This window comes from Tachypleus tridentatus, chromosome 10 (assembly GCF_004210375.1).
Source record: "Tachypleus tridentatus isolate NWPU-2018 chromosome 10, ASM421037v1, whole genome shotgun sequence".
Classification (NCBI taxonomy): domain Eukaryota; kingdom Metazoa; phylum Arthropoda; class Merostomata; order Xiphosura; family Limulidae; genus Tachypleus; species Tachypleus tridentatus.
In genome coordinates, this window is record NC_134834.1 from 182,625,068 (window position 1) to 182,640,001 (window position 14,934).

The window sequence follows — 14,934 nt, forward strand, 5'->3', positions numbered from 1 at the left end:
GTGAAGTATATCTACACTGTATACAGTCTCAGCACATTTATATGAAAATCACAATGTGTTCATTTGAATATTGTGTTCATGTTTGTTTGAATTACAACATTTTGATGCTGTTCTTAGATTCAGCCTCCAGAAGAAAGTGATGAAGAACAATGTGCACTTAGTGAGAACTGGCAATTTCAGCGTACTAGTCGTAGATGGTCTCGAATTCCTTCACCCCTGGAAGTTAGCATTGCTGTCAATAAACATCTGAAACACTCATCTCCTACAGAACAATTTTTCCCAGACAATGACCTCTTCACAAGTAGCCATGATAGTGTATTTGTGGATGATCACCAGAGTAGCCCTGATAGTCCAAGAGCGGCCTATTTATCTAACTTTGAAGAACATATAACCAGTGATTTCTTGTGTGTCCCATTGGATGAAGATCATTTTACATCTGGTTCAGGAGGGTCAACTAGTTGTGGTTCTGAGAAGTCATCAGATTTTTCTGAAAATAGCCTAGAAAGTCTTCGTCGTAGTGGAAGTGAAAGATTTAAAGATAGTGCAAAGGCTTTATTACGAAGAATTGAAAGTCTTAAAGGAAAGCGTAAAAAGAAGAGTCGTGAAGGTTTAGTGATTGGTGAGCAACTTATCTCAAATGAGGTGGCCAATGATTCATCACAAGGCAGTGAACCCAATGGTAGCTCACCAAGTAGTTTGGCACCTTCTCCACAACTTCCTTATCACAAATCTCCACAAGACTCTGCATCTGACCAAGGCTCTCTTCAAGGAGAAGGTTCTGAAGAAAGTCAACATATCACATCTCAAGTGCAATGCAGAAAAAGGAGGCAAAGACTTCAGGAGACTGACCTGCATGTTGCTAGTACTTCAGAATCATCTACACCAAAGCTGTGGCATCATGACAAAGATGCAAACAGCAATGTTGCAAAAGATATAAATGAAAAGCATCCTGCCAGACAAAATAATCAAGATGAGAATATCTTTCTCACAGAAGACAACAATGAAAAATTGGAAAAAAACAGATCTAATATTGATAATAAAAACATTAGTAAAGAGGACAGTGACTGTAACTCTTTCACTAAATTAGCTCAGCAATTGCCATCAGAGGTCTCTGAACTAAAAGGACGTGAAGAACAGGCCATGCGGATTACCAATATATCTCCTCCAACCATTATTTTCAGTCGGACAACCTCAGTCGAACAGTCAAACAACAAGCTGAGAGGTATACTGCACTTCACTAACATTTTGTTTAATATTTTGCTTCATCTATAAATTTAAGACTTCTTTAGTAAAACTTTACTGAAATAAGATATTGACAAGAAAAACACATCTAATAGTTTTATGAACTATTTTCAGTGTTTTGTATTTTCTTTAAAATGTTATAAATTAATATTTCAAATACTATACATGTTTGAGACTTTTGAAAAGTAAAAAAGTGAAATATTTATGTAAATACATTGTATTAGTTTATCCAACATACTTCAACAGGTGTAGAAGGTAAAATATTTTGTTTGACATGGTCTTATTTGCTTTCATCAAGTAAAGCTACTTGACTTTATGTGTTCTATTTGTTAAAATGTTTTCTTCAAACATTCAGTTCGTATTGCTTCATAGCATTATATACATTGAGACATTATGTAATTATTAGCCTATTCTGTTGATTTTCATCTTTCTTCTGTCATTTTCAGAATAATGTTTTACCATTTAAATTATTTAACTGTTTACAGGGAAATACCAAAGTTTGGAATTTGGTATAATGATCCTAAAATTTCAATAAATAGGAAAGACTTGTATTTTTAGCACCTTTATTAAATTAGATAAATAATGAACAAGAATGCCCAGGGTATATTCTATAAATTATTCATTTCAGAGGATTTAGATACTGAAGCACTCAGCTCTCAGGATGAAGCTGAGAGATCAACATTGAGCACAAGAGAAAGACGAGATTCTGGTGTTGGCTCATCTCTGACAAGAAGTTCTTTGTAAGTTGAACGAGCTAAGATGGCTTATAATAAAATAATAATGTATTTATGAAGTACATAAAAATCTAGCAAAAAAATGTTTATAGTTTCGAGATGCATATTTTTTATATTATTAGATATTCTAATGTGTTAGAATAATAATGTTTTCAGAACATTTATATTCAGGAAATGAAAAAATAGACAAGGAAAATATCTCCAATACAGTTGCTTATGCATGCTTTGTTTTATTTAAGTCAAGTTCATTTAATTATTTTCACTTATAAACTTTTGGTTTTAAATTGTTGAAGAATAAATTTAGATTCTGTGGATAATCAGTTAGTATTTAAATCTAATATTTTTTTGCAAGTTTTTAAATATTGCAAAAGTGTTTCTAAAGCAACGAACATGATGGATGTTTTGATGTATTAAGTTTCCTAAGTGCATAATCCAGATTGATTAAATGTTATTTTTTGACAAACTGTTTTCTTCTATCGATTATCAGATGTAATTCAGCATCACAAACAAGATGGCATTGGTTCCCTTCAATTCGACGTCAGAGTTCTATTAACATTCAGACAGTGACATCACATGGCATTCAAATTAGTAGCTTATCAGCATCCCAGTTAATGAAATTAAGAAAGTTAGCTCTTCTTAAAATGACATCTCTGATGGAAAAGTACAATCCTACAAGCCGAACCGGGTGGAACTGGGGAGTGCCAAAATTTATCAAAAAGATCCGTACCCCAGACTACAAAGGTACTTTAAACTTGTCACTGCATTAATAGTTAAGATGGATTTTAATCTATCCTTATACTTTGTATACAGGATCATAATAGTCAACCAAAAAAGAATTGATGAGTGTTTGAGTTATGTAATGCTATGGTTTAAAAAAAAATTTAAACAAATAAAACTGTTAAATTGTTTTTGGAAAGTCAGAGGCTTTTACTAATTATTAATTTTAAGTTAGCTCAAATCCAGTGTGCCCTTTTATTAACTAATGTGTTCGGATGTAATTTGGTACAGATAAGGTAGTGTTTGGAGTACCATTGCTTTTGATTCTTCAAAAGACTGGCCATCCTCTTCCTCCTTCTATTCAAGCTGCTATGCGCTACCTTCAGAAGACAGCAGTAAGTTCTGTTGGTCTTTTTCGAAAGTCTGGAGTTCGATCACGAATTCAGAAGTTGAGAAACTTGAATGAATCCAATCCAGAAAACATAAGTTATGAAGAACAGCAGCCCTATGATGTTGCAGACATGTTGAAGCAATACTTCAGAGAACTTCCAGATGCTTTGTTAACCAATAAGCTATCAGAAACCTTCATCAGTATCTTCCAGTGTAAGTTTGTGTTTTCATCTAGTTGTTTGTTTAATTTTTGTAGTTTTCCTCTGCATGTTTAAGTCATTACTAATATACTCTTCAAAAAAAGAAACGCAAAAGGCAAAATATGAAACAAATTGTTAACAAGTTATTTCCGGGTAGTTCTGTATGACATGTGTGAAACTTTGCACATTCACTGCTGAACATCCAAAGTCTGCAAAGGCGAACCCACGCTCACTAGGTGAAGTTTAATGTCACTCAACGTCAATAACGAGTATGTCCCCGTGAGCACCAATAACTGCTTGGCATCTCCTGCCCATGGAAGCGATGAGATGACGAATCACATCCTGTGGAATGGCTGTCTACTCAGGCTGCAAAGCTGCTGCAAGCAGAGGTAGTGTCTGCGGTTGAGGTTGTCGCCGTCGCAGACGTCGGTCCAACTCGTCTCAAAGGTGTTCGATGGGGTTTAAATCTGGTGATCTGGAGGGCTAGGGAAGAACGTTGATGTTGTGGTGTCTCAAGAAGACAGTGGTGAGTCGGGCTGTGTGAGGACGGGCGTTGTCATGTTGAAAAACGTCGTTGACGTTCACCATGATGGGTTGCACATGGGGCCTAAGAATCTCGTAGACAGTTGCGTACAATCTGATCGAAAATCCTACGCAGCCCTGATATGGTTGAGGCAGTAGACGTCGCAATGGTGGTCCTATCCCGAAGGTGACGTAACCGGATGTAGCGATCTTGTGCGGGCGTGGTCACACGAGGTCTGCCAGATCGTGGACGGTCACGAGTTGATCCATGTTGTTGGTGACGATTCCATCGCCTTGTGATGGTGCTTGGGTGGACATTCACAGCTCTGGCAACATCTGATCGAGATTCGCCTGCTTGTAATTCGACCATGGCGTTGTTTCGTTGTGCTTCAGTAAGTCTTGGCGTAACTGTATTGCGTGTCGGTGGCTTAACACTGAGCTATGGAAACCAAGAACCCCGTCAATTTTATAGGGATTTTGTACATGTTGCACTTGCAGAACATGCAGATCTCTCAAACAAATTTATTTGGACACGCATGCCTTTTGGCGAAAAATCCGATGTTTTCCTCCGTTTTCAAAGTGCACAACTTTTATTGTCATTTTGGTCTGACAATCAGTGCCTTAACACGTGTAACATCACATACTCTGAACTTGTAACGTTATTACATATATTTCTCTTTAAAATAACAAAAATATCCCTTTTGCGTTTCTTTTTTTGAAGAGTATATAATTGTAGTTGACTGTTTTATGTTCAGTTATATGTACAAAAACTTATTTTGTGAAGTGATTATTAGCAATTTGTTCTTCAGATTAATAAAATATAAGTATTAAACCCTCACCAAACTATTCAGAGTTTTTGTAAAAGAAAGGAAAAAGTGGGGGCACTATATATGGCTAAAAATTTAATAAGGTTGTTTACAACTATCACTAGATGGCATTACTGTAGATATAATTCCTTTGTTTCTTAGTTTCTCACCAGTATGTATCTCTAGGTACAGCTGGATGTTAATAAGTTTTATCTAATTCTTGTGTCATCTTATTTCTAAAAAAGGAAAGAAAAAACAAAATATGCAGACTATATATGGTATAACATGGTGAGATAAAAACTCCCTTCTGTTTGGTTATTATTTTTTTTTGTCTGGCAAGAAATAAAATTATTAAAAAAAGGAACATAGAGAAATACAGTTTCAAAGTAAAGCAGATCTTTGAGTATTCTTATTCGTTTATGTTATATATTAAAGTTGTCATAGTATTGTAATGAATCATGATGATAAGAAATCTATTCTGGTCAGTGCTTTAACATGAACTGATCCACCAGGATTAGAATCCTATGCAACCATTAATATCCCCCCCCCTCTACTTCTAAGACTTATAGTTGAATTTTCAGTAAAGCACAACTACTATCACACAATAAAAGAATGCCATACTTTTATTCCACACACTGACACAGCACACAAGACCAACTGTTGAACCAAATATGTACACAACTGGTTTCATTCTGTTCTGCTAAAGTTGTCTCAAGGGGGATGCGAAACAAATATTATTTGAGTGCCAGTATAATGAAGCAGACTGCTAAGAAAGTCTGCCCAAACCAAGACTGAAACCTGAGTCTCTTAGCTTGCAATACTACACTAAGACTGACTAGAGCCACCAGAGTGTAACTCTCAAGCTGACAGTTGTGCTGCATTTACTCATTTCTAAAGTATGTGTTTACACAAGTTTTTGCAACCCAATCATACCAGATATGCTTGCCCTTTTGGCTGTGGGGGCACTATAATGTGATGGTCAATCCCACTATTCGTTGGTAAAAGAGAAGCCCAAGGGTTGGCAGTGGGTAGTGATGACTAGCTGCCTTTCTTCTAAGTCTTACACTGCTAAGTTAAGGATGGCTAGTGCAGATAGCCCTTGAAATTCAAACCAAACCAAACTTGAACAAATTTAAATGAAACTTTATGAATAGTATTTATTACTTTAATCTTTACCTTTCAAAGATAAAGATAAAACCTGTTGAGGTTTAACTTTCATTGTGTTCTGCAGATATTCCAACTGAGAATCAGAAAGAAGCAGTACAAGCTGCTATTCTGTTGATGCCTGATGAAAATCGTGAGGTACTCCAGTCTTTGCTCACATTTCTTCAAGAGGTTTCTCTGTGTTGTGATGAAAACCAGGTAAATAAGAATTTACTTAATGTTACTTAATGTAAGGAAATGGCAAATGAGAACCCATGAAATAGAGTATGTATAGGTAAAGAAACAAAATGAAGTGCATTTGAACATATTAAGGTACTTAGGATAAGAATTATGATATGGAAAATATTTGAAAAATTCATGAGCTATATATACTAGAATTTAAAAAAAATTTCCTTGAAAATGAAAATAGAGTCTTGGAAACTTCTATTACAAATAACCTTGGATATAATCTACACTTCCCTAATAGGTTGATGTTACTATATTCTAAACCTTCTGCTGATGAAAGAAAGTGGAGGATTGTGCATCTTATTTCAAGCTTTCTTAAAAACAACAACAAAAATAGCTAAATTTAAATTATTATATTACATCGAATTAGATGTATATTCAGATGACTTGTTTGTACCTGCAGATGACAGCAACAAACCTCGCTGTATGTTTTGCACCATCGCTGTTTCACCTCACCATTCCGAGAAGTGCTAGTGCCAGCCCAAGACGGAGAAAAACTGTAGGAGTTCCAGACCAGCGGGAGATTAATGAGAACCGAGCTGCACATGAATGCCTAAGCTTCATGATTACAAACTGCAAGCAACTATTTTCTGTAAGATTTTGTTTTAATATAATATTGCATAAAATGTAAAAATAACAAGGGCTCTCTCATCCAATAAACTGTAAAAAAATGACATCACTTAAAAACAGCGAGCACATATTTATATACTTATCAAATCCTCTCTTAAACACCATTAAAGTTACTGCATCACCACATCTGAAGGTAAAACAGTCCAAAGTTCCAACAAACAGTTAACAAAATAAAGCTGCCTCAGCTGAACATGACCTAGTTAAAATTTGTATTTGTGTCATCTAGTCCTACCATCTTCACCAGTATGTTCAGAAAAAGATGACGTATTGACACTATCAGTTCTTTTAAAATGATCCTCAATTGGATCCTCTCTAATTCTTTTTTAAAGAGAAACCAGTTTCAGAGATCTTAATCTGTCTTATTGTTGTAGTCATCTCCATAACAATTTCCAATAATTTGATGTCCTTCCGAAGATAAGGAGCCAAAGACTGAATATAGTGCTCAAAAAATAAATCCTATATATTGACCTATGTAATAAAATTATTTCCTCTTTAAGCATATATTTAAAATTTCTGTAGCTACAACCTCAAATCCTGCTTGCCTCCTACCACTAGTAATAGTACACTGCTTGAATATTAAGTACTTTTTCAGTCAGAACACTTAAGTTCCTTTTTCTTTTTATACTGTTCCAGTGCCTCCCATCACTTATTCTTCTAATTACAATCATGGCAAACCACATGCATCACCTTGCATTTATTTGTATTAAAAGTCATCTGCCATTTATTCCCCACCTATATAAGTAATCCAATCCTTTCATAAACCAGCAGGATTGTCCTCACATCCAGCCACACCTAAGACTTTAATATTACCAGCAAATTTAAATAATTTATTAATCATTCCTTCACTTATGTCTTTGATCTTAATGAAAAAGAACAAAGGTCTTAAGAATGAATTCTGAAATACCTCAGTTGTTACCTTAAACCAGTTTTACTGAATTTAATTAATTACAAATCTCTGTTTTTTTCATTCAGGTATTGTTTTACCAAATGAGCCAACTTACGCCCTACGTCTAAACAGCAGATGGTTTTTTAGCACTGTCTGAAAATTTTCATATTCACCAAAACAAAATCCATAACATCATCTACATAAGCACATAAACTTTTTAAAAAATTGTCAAAAATTATTAAGATAGTAATTTTCCCTAGAGACACTGTGTTAAAAATTCTAACCTTTGTTAAATGACCTTATGAAACATTTTTCATCCAACTTTAAAAGTTATTCCAACCACTAGTATAAGACTGATAGGCCTCTAATTACCTGGATAATTTTGACCGCCTCCCTTGAAAAGAGCAGTTATGCTAGCTAACTTCCAATCTTCTGGCACCTACCCACTATTCACGGACTTATATAAAAATATTAGCACATATCCTTAAACCATCGAGAATATATGTGGTTCATGTGCCTCCTCATTCTTTAAATTTCCCAATTTTCCTTAACCTGTTGACTGCCAAGTATTTCAGCTGCTACGGTAGCTCCTGTGTCGGGTTTTCGATTTTGTAACTTTTCCCGTGACGCCATTTTGGATCGAAAGTGAAACAATTTGTAAGTAGGTCAAATGCATATGTAGTGCTGACATCTAGCGTTGAAGTTAGGTATTATTGAGAACGAATTAACTCGTCCGTGGCACTGTGTTACCGATCAGCTTGGACTAGTTATCTTGTCCACTGCACTGAACAGGTTAAGGAGCTCAGAGTTAATGTGCTCATTTTGTTTGATCTTATTTCCATCTAACAACTGTTCAGGATGGAATATTGATAAAATGTTCATCAGTAACTTGAATAATTCAGAATGCTTTATTTTTCAATGATTTTATTTATTTATGTAGTGATCAGCGATAGGTAGAATTTAATCACTGAATTATTGAGTGGAAAGAAAAAGGAGAATTCATTAAAACAAGTATCTCATCATAATTAATATATTATTTCTCAAAAATCAATTTTTCTCATCTTCATATTATTTAAAGAGAAAGCTTTACTATAAATTTTTTACATTTTCAGCTAAATGTTTTTAGTCTATAAGCCTCTAAGGGAACCTCGTCATAGCAGTCAACTTAAAATTTAAAATGAGCACTAATGTATTGTGTCAGTACTGCTATCTACAGTTGATATGGGAAATAAATCGTGTAGGCTACGCAAATCCAGGAAACCTATTGATGCAGTTACAATCTTATCTTCCGCTGAAGTACTGCTAATAGAGTAATTATACTACTTCTATTTCATGTGTTGAACTTTTATAATACTTAGAAGGTGCCTCAAAACTCATCACAGTACGTTTATTACTTTATTTTGAAGGAATAGAGAATACTAAGTTTGTTAGTTGGGGCTGAAGTATACAGCTTTGTAAGTTTGGATTCATTATCAGTTAAAAAGTAGAGGTCTAGTAGTTAGGGTGTTTTCTTTCATGTGAAGAAACTAGAATGCAGTACACCACCAAGGGATATTGAAAGGTTAGACACTGTCTGAAAATGATGAAATTTGAGGCAAGCCCAAAACTAATAATCTCTTAAAGTTCTATTTTCTCTTGAAGTTGATTGGATGTTTGACAGTGACTTTACGTAAAATAATAATTACGTCTTTCAGTGAATTTATATAAAACAGACTCAAACTTCTGTCTATATCTATAAATATGTGAAATATTTAGTAGATAATTAGGTTTGAAAATTCTCAAAAATATGCTTGTCAAAAATTCTCAGAAAGGCTTAACAACTCAAGAAAGATGTATTTGTATTGAAAACTAAGTGCCTTAATGTGTGACTGTGTTATTTACTTCAGTGTTTCTTTATTTTTAGTGACATTATCTTCACATTTAATCCAGCATTGTAATTTTCTTGTTTCTTTGTATTGATTTCATTTATCAGTGGATATTGTTTGTTTACATTGAGAGCATTAATAATTATTCAGTTTTCATTTTTCCAGACTTAACATTCTTAATCTGTAACAAACTGCTGTGAAATTTATTTTGAACATTTTTTTATCATACTAGTAAAATAATTAAAGTAGTCCTCAACAATAAATAAAAAAATGTAAAACAGGGAGCTAAAATCATAAAAAAAGACTATTATACAGAAATGAACTATTTTTTTCATACCCATTTCAACAAAGAGACCAAAGTAGTTTATCTTTACATCATCAATAATGTATGTTTATGTAGGTAACAGAGGAAACCCTTAGACGAGCTAATGCTGACCAATGGGAACCTCCGACATTAGAAGAACTTGGAAGCCTCACTAATTCCAAGAATTATAACTGGAAAACCCATATTGAAATGTATCTTCAAGGATTGCAAAAGGTTTGTGTAGTCCTGTTTTTCATTTTCTTTAGAGAAAGTGAACTGTTGAGATGAGATTACACTAAAAATATCCATTTGAAATTAGTTCTCTTGCATCAACAAATATCTTTTATATGAAAAAAATTGGTCAAGTTAAGATAAGATTCTTTATAATTCCAAGAACTATAACTGGAAAACCCATGTTGAAATGTATCTTCAAGCATTGCAAAAGGTTTGTGTAGTTCTGTTTTTCAATTTCTTTAGAGAAAGTGAACTGTTGAGATGAGATTACACTAAAAATATCCATTTGAAATTAGTTCTCTTGCACCAACAAATACCTTTTATATGAAAAAATTGGTCAAGTTAAGATACAATATAATTTTGACAGTAATTTCATTACTTGATTCATTTAACATAATTGTTTCTTGATGAAATACAATCTTTATAAACTTGTTTTCATTTTTACAGGAAGCACGTGATAAGTTCAAGGGCTGGATTGTACTTCCTCAGCATGATTCTGTGGAAGTTTCATATAAAAAAGTGGATGATGGTCATCCATTGAGGCTATGGAAACTGTCAGTTGAAGTGGAAGCTCCTCCAGTTGAATTATTGAATAGGTTAATGAGAGACAGGTAGGAACAACTTGAATACATTTCAAACATAACAGAAAAACTGACTCTATAAATCTAATCCTAAGAAGTATTCAGTAAATTGTTTTATGTTTCTCTAAAAAAAAATTGTAGTATTAAACCACATATAATGTGTGTGTGTGTGTGTGTGTGTATTGATTACCTTATTGTTGTTTAAACACAGAAATGTTTGGGATGACACGCTAGCAAAATGGAGAATTGTTTCTAGACTAGACAACCAGTCTGAGATATTTCAGTATGTCTGCAATTCATTCACTCCTCATCCTCCTAGAGATTATTGTGTTCTCAGGTTAGTGTTACAAATACTTGATATCAGTTAATTTTCAAATTTCCAGAGTTAAAAAACCCTAAGAATATAATGTTTCATTTTGATACCAAATTACATAAAAAAATTAGCAGTCGCAAAACATTAGCAGTCACACTTGGACTTTTTTTTTCTTTTATCTCGGAAGTCCTACAGTTTAAGTTAACGAGGTTTTTAAGAAACTTCAATAAATCACCAAGCAATTACTTTTGAATTTATTTTGAGAATAATAGTTATTTCTAAAAGAATGTAGCTTGTCTGTGATTTATGTTAAATAGTTTTATTAAATAATTCAATGGTATTAAACATTATAAATATTTGTTCAATACATAATAAAAAGCTCAGACCATTGAGGAAAAGAAGTGCATGTGAAATAAACAACTTGTAATATCAGGTACAGTGTGGCATTAAAAAAACAGTGGAGGTTTGTCAGTATAATGTAAAAAGAATATTAAAGGAAACAAATGTAAAACTAATGCAAAGCAGATTTATTTACACGTGCACAAATGCATACAGATGATTGAGTTATATTAAAGTAATTTTGAATATGTAAATCAAAAAGCCACATGATTATCACAGTCGATATAACGTTATGGTAAAATACATTGTATCAAAACTGTATTTGAACATTCTTTGATGTTTCTTTAGAAAGTGTTAGGTTACTAACAATTAATTGCTTTTGGACAGGTATGTAACAGTGTGTTCAAAAATGAAATTTAAAATTAACAAAATAGTAATGTTATTTGTACATAATGGCATTAGAAAACAAAATATTGTGTATCAACTTTGGCATCAGAAAGAGGACCCACAAGTTACACTCCAGACATGGTGAGAAAAGTTTATCACTTTGTAACAAACGGAATTACTTTTGCACAAAGGTTATGAGCAAAAACTGTTCATGTGTCCCAGGCAATATTTGTCAATCAACATAATTGGGAAGGATCTCCATTTATAAAAGCAACAAAAGTTGTTTCTACAACACATCCTTTCAGTTGTTGCATATCTCAAATAACTGGAGAATGAAAAGGGTATTTATAATATTCCATATGGAGACACACTGGTCAAAACATCAGATTCAGCACCTGTAAATTTATCTGTGATTTTACTGTGGAAATAGGCACTGGGAAACTGTCATAACTGTACACTAAATGGATTATGGAAAGGTGTGTTTTGGACATAACAGTCTTAAAACAGAACCTTTTGCAATGCAAGCTAAATTGCAGGGCTATTGTCAAGATGCACAATCATCAGGTAGTGCATGACTGGATATGGCAAAGATCTAAAATCATTTTAATACACCATATTTGTGATGTATATTTGAGCAAATATTATGTCCTGTTTTTGATAATTTTTACAGTAAAATTACAATGTAATTTTTTTTTACTCATGACAAATTATTGTTGTGGTATAAAGAATATATATTAAAGACTTCATTTGAAATGAAGTTAATGTATTTATAAGAACATATTTTGCACTCTTTTGTATTAAAATATTAATAACAAAGATATAGGAGTTTCTCACAAGTCACACAGTGACTCACTCTTATCTTGTAAAAGTAGATACTAGCAACATTTCCATTCTTACATAATAAATTTGACAATATTTACAAAATTATTTGATTGAATTAAGAATACAAAATTTATTTTAATAATGTAAATGATTTTTATTTAGGTCCTGGGTAACAGATGTTCCCAAGGGTCCTTGTACACTGGTGGAAATGTCCGTTGATCATCCCGATGCCCCTTGTTTACAAGGAAGTGTGCGAGGAATTGTGCTTGCCTCACATTTCTTGATCGAACCTTGTGGGGCAGGCAAATCTCGTGTGACTCGTATTAGTCGAGTTGATACTCGGTGAGATTTGTTTTAATCTATTGGAATTTTAATATGAAAGTTTAAAGAAATCTCTAGCTTTTACAGCCAGGATGTGTCAATATTGTATATTGTAAGGATTGTGCATAAAAAAATGTGTTGCTAAAAGTAAAGAAAGTGTTAAATAATCTAACTAGAAAAACAAGTATTATATTCCAGTAACTTTAAATCTTGGAAACTCACTCTGTTTAGACTCTTTACCAATTCAATGGAATTATTATAAATGAAAAGTATTTTAAAAATGTAACCTCGTCATAAAGAATAATGTAGTGTGATAGACCTGCTCAAATGTTACATAAATCTCTGGAATATACATGACAGTTAAAAATGTACACAAGTAAATGATTTAAGGCAAGCTTTTAAAAAATACAGTCATTTCAGCCTTTTGAAATACGGATGTAAAATGCTAATTAGGTAAAAATTCTCATCACTATTCATTTTGGTGCTCAGTAGAGTTGCACTGATCATAACACAACGTTTTGTGACAGCATGGGACCTATTCTCGGCTGTTCTACACTCCGAACTAAGTTAACTTAAAACAACAAGCACACTTTAAAGCCAGCAGTTATCATTCATACACTTGTGAAGCTTTTTCTTAAAAATGTTTATATTTACTGTTTCAAAACATCTTAAAGCAACTCGTACCAAAGGGCAACAACCCTGTGAGAAAAATAAAACTGTCCAAGCTGAAGATGACTCCTAACCTGCCAAAATTTAAACTTATGTTTTCCAGCCCTACTAGATGTGTACCCTTGTCTTACTGTTCTCACTGTTAACTGTGGAAAAATGTGATGCATCAACACTATCTACTCCCTTTACGATCTTAAAGACCTCAATCGGATAATCCCTAACCCTTCTTTATTCAAGAGAAAAGAATTTGAGAGATTTCATTATCTCCTCATGTGACAATCCCTCCATCTCGTGCACCATTCTAGTAACCCTTATCTGAACCCTTTCCAATAATTCAACGTCCTTCCTAAGGTAAGAAGTCCAAGCCTGAATACAGTATTCCAAATTTGGTTTAACCTGTGACCTGTACAATGAAATTATAAGACTTGTATTCAGTATTTCTGTAGATACAACCTAATATCTTATTTGCTGTACCACTAGCAACAGCAAACTGTTCAGGTGATTTTGGAGACTGATTGACTGTTACACCAATATCTCTTTCTTTTATTATGCTGTTAAGGTTATTCCCATCCAATATGTACTTATAATTCAAATTATGATAAGCCAGATGCATTATCTTGCATTTATTATAACTAAAACTCATCTGCCATTTATTTGTTTAAATCAACATTATCCTCTTCACAGCTAGCAACACCCAAGACCTTAATATCATCTCTAAATTTAAGTAACTTATTGACTGTTCCTTCGTCTATGTCATAAATGTAAATCAAAAAGAGCAAAGGTCCTAAGACTGAGCCCTGAGGTATCCCACTTGTGACATTAATCCAGTTTGACTGAACTCCATTTATAACAACCCTCTGCTTTCTTTCATCTAGCCACTTTTCCTTCCAATTTGCTAATTTATACACCACACCCATAGAGACACTTTTTTTATGTGGAACTTTGTCAGATGCTTTCTGAAATTCTTGAAAAAGAGTGAAACCATGTTGATTGTCCAATAAAATTCTAAACTTTGTTAAGTGACTTTGCAAAGTATCTTTTAACAGACTTTCCAAAACTTTTTTCCACAACTGATGTAAGATTAATGGGTCAATAATTACTGGAACAATTTTTATCACTTCCCTTGAAAATGGAAGCTACACTACCTAACTTTCAACCATCTAGTACCTGACCACTATTTAAGGAATCCTATAAGTGGTTTAAATAGTTGTAAGTGACTCGAATATCCAATATTTAAATTCCTCCAGAACCATTGGGGAAATATTATTTGTCCTAAGAGCCTTATCATTTTCTTAAATTTTACTTTTTTTTTGGTTTTTTTTTACTATTGAAGATTTAAGCAGTATTCCACATCTTGAACACTTGATAGATGGAAATGAGATCAAACAAAATGGCTGTATTAATTTTGAACTGGTTAAGAAAAATATGGGAAGTTCCAGCCACCTCATAATCATCGGATACCAGCTTTTGTTTATCATTGGTCAAGGGTCCTACCCCCATTCTAACATTTTGTTTACACTTAATGTATTTAAAGAAAACTTTAATTTTTACATTATCAGCCAACATTTTCTCATACATCCTAA

General features: G+C 33.3%; 1 protein-coding gene across 2 annotated transcripts in view; it reads left to right on the plus strand.

The window, feature by feature from the left end:
• The window catches only part of LOC143231073 (stAR-related lipid transfer protein 13-like), a 170,774-nt gene that overhangs the window by 148,128 nt on the left and 7,712 nt on the right, over positions 1–14,934 (plus strand). For both annotated transcript variants that reach the window (XM_076465607.1, XM_076465608.1), the window contains 10 exons: positions 118–1,222; positions 1,871–1,982; positions 2,464–2,717; positions 2,985–3,296; positions 5,843–5,973; positions 6,404–6,592; positions 9,782–9,919; positions 10,367–10,530; positions 10,712–10,837; positions 12,524–12,703. In XM_076465607.1, coding sequence (XP_076321722.1) covers positions 118–1,222; positions 1,871–1,982; positions 2,464–2,717; positions 2,985–3,296; positions 5,843–5,973; positions 6,404–6,592; positions 9,782–9,919; positions 10,367–10,530; positions 10,712–10,837; positions 12,524–12,703 — 2,711 coding nt within the window. The remainder of the gene's footprint in view (positions 1–117; positions 1,223–1,870; positions 1,983–2,463; positions 2,718–2,984; positions 3,297–5,842; positions 5,974–6,403; positions 6,593–9,781; positions 9,920–10,366; positions 10,531–10,711; positions 10,838–12,523; positions 12,704–14,934) is intronic.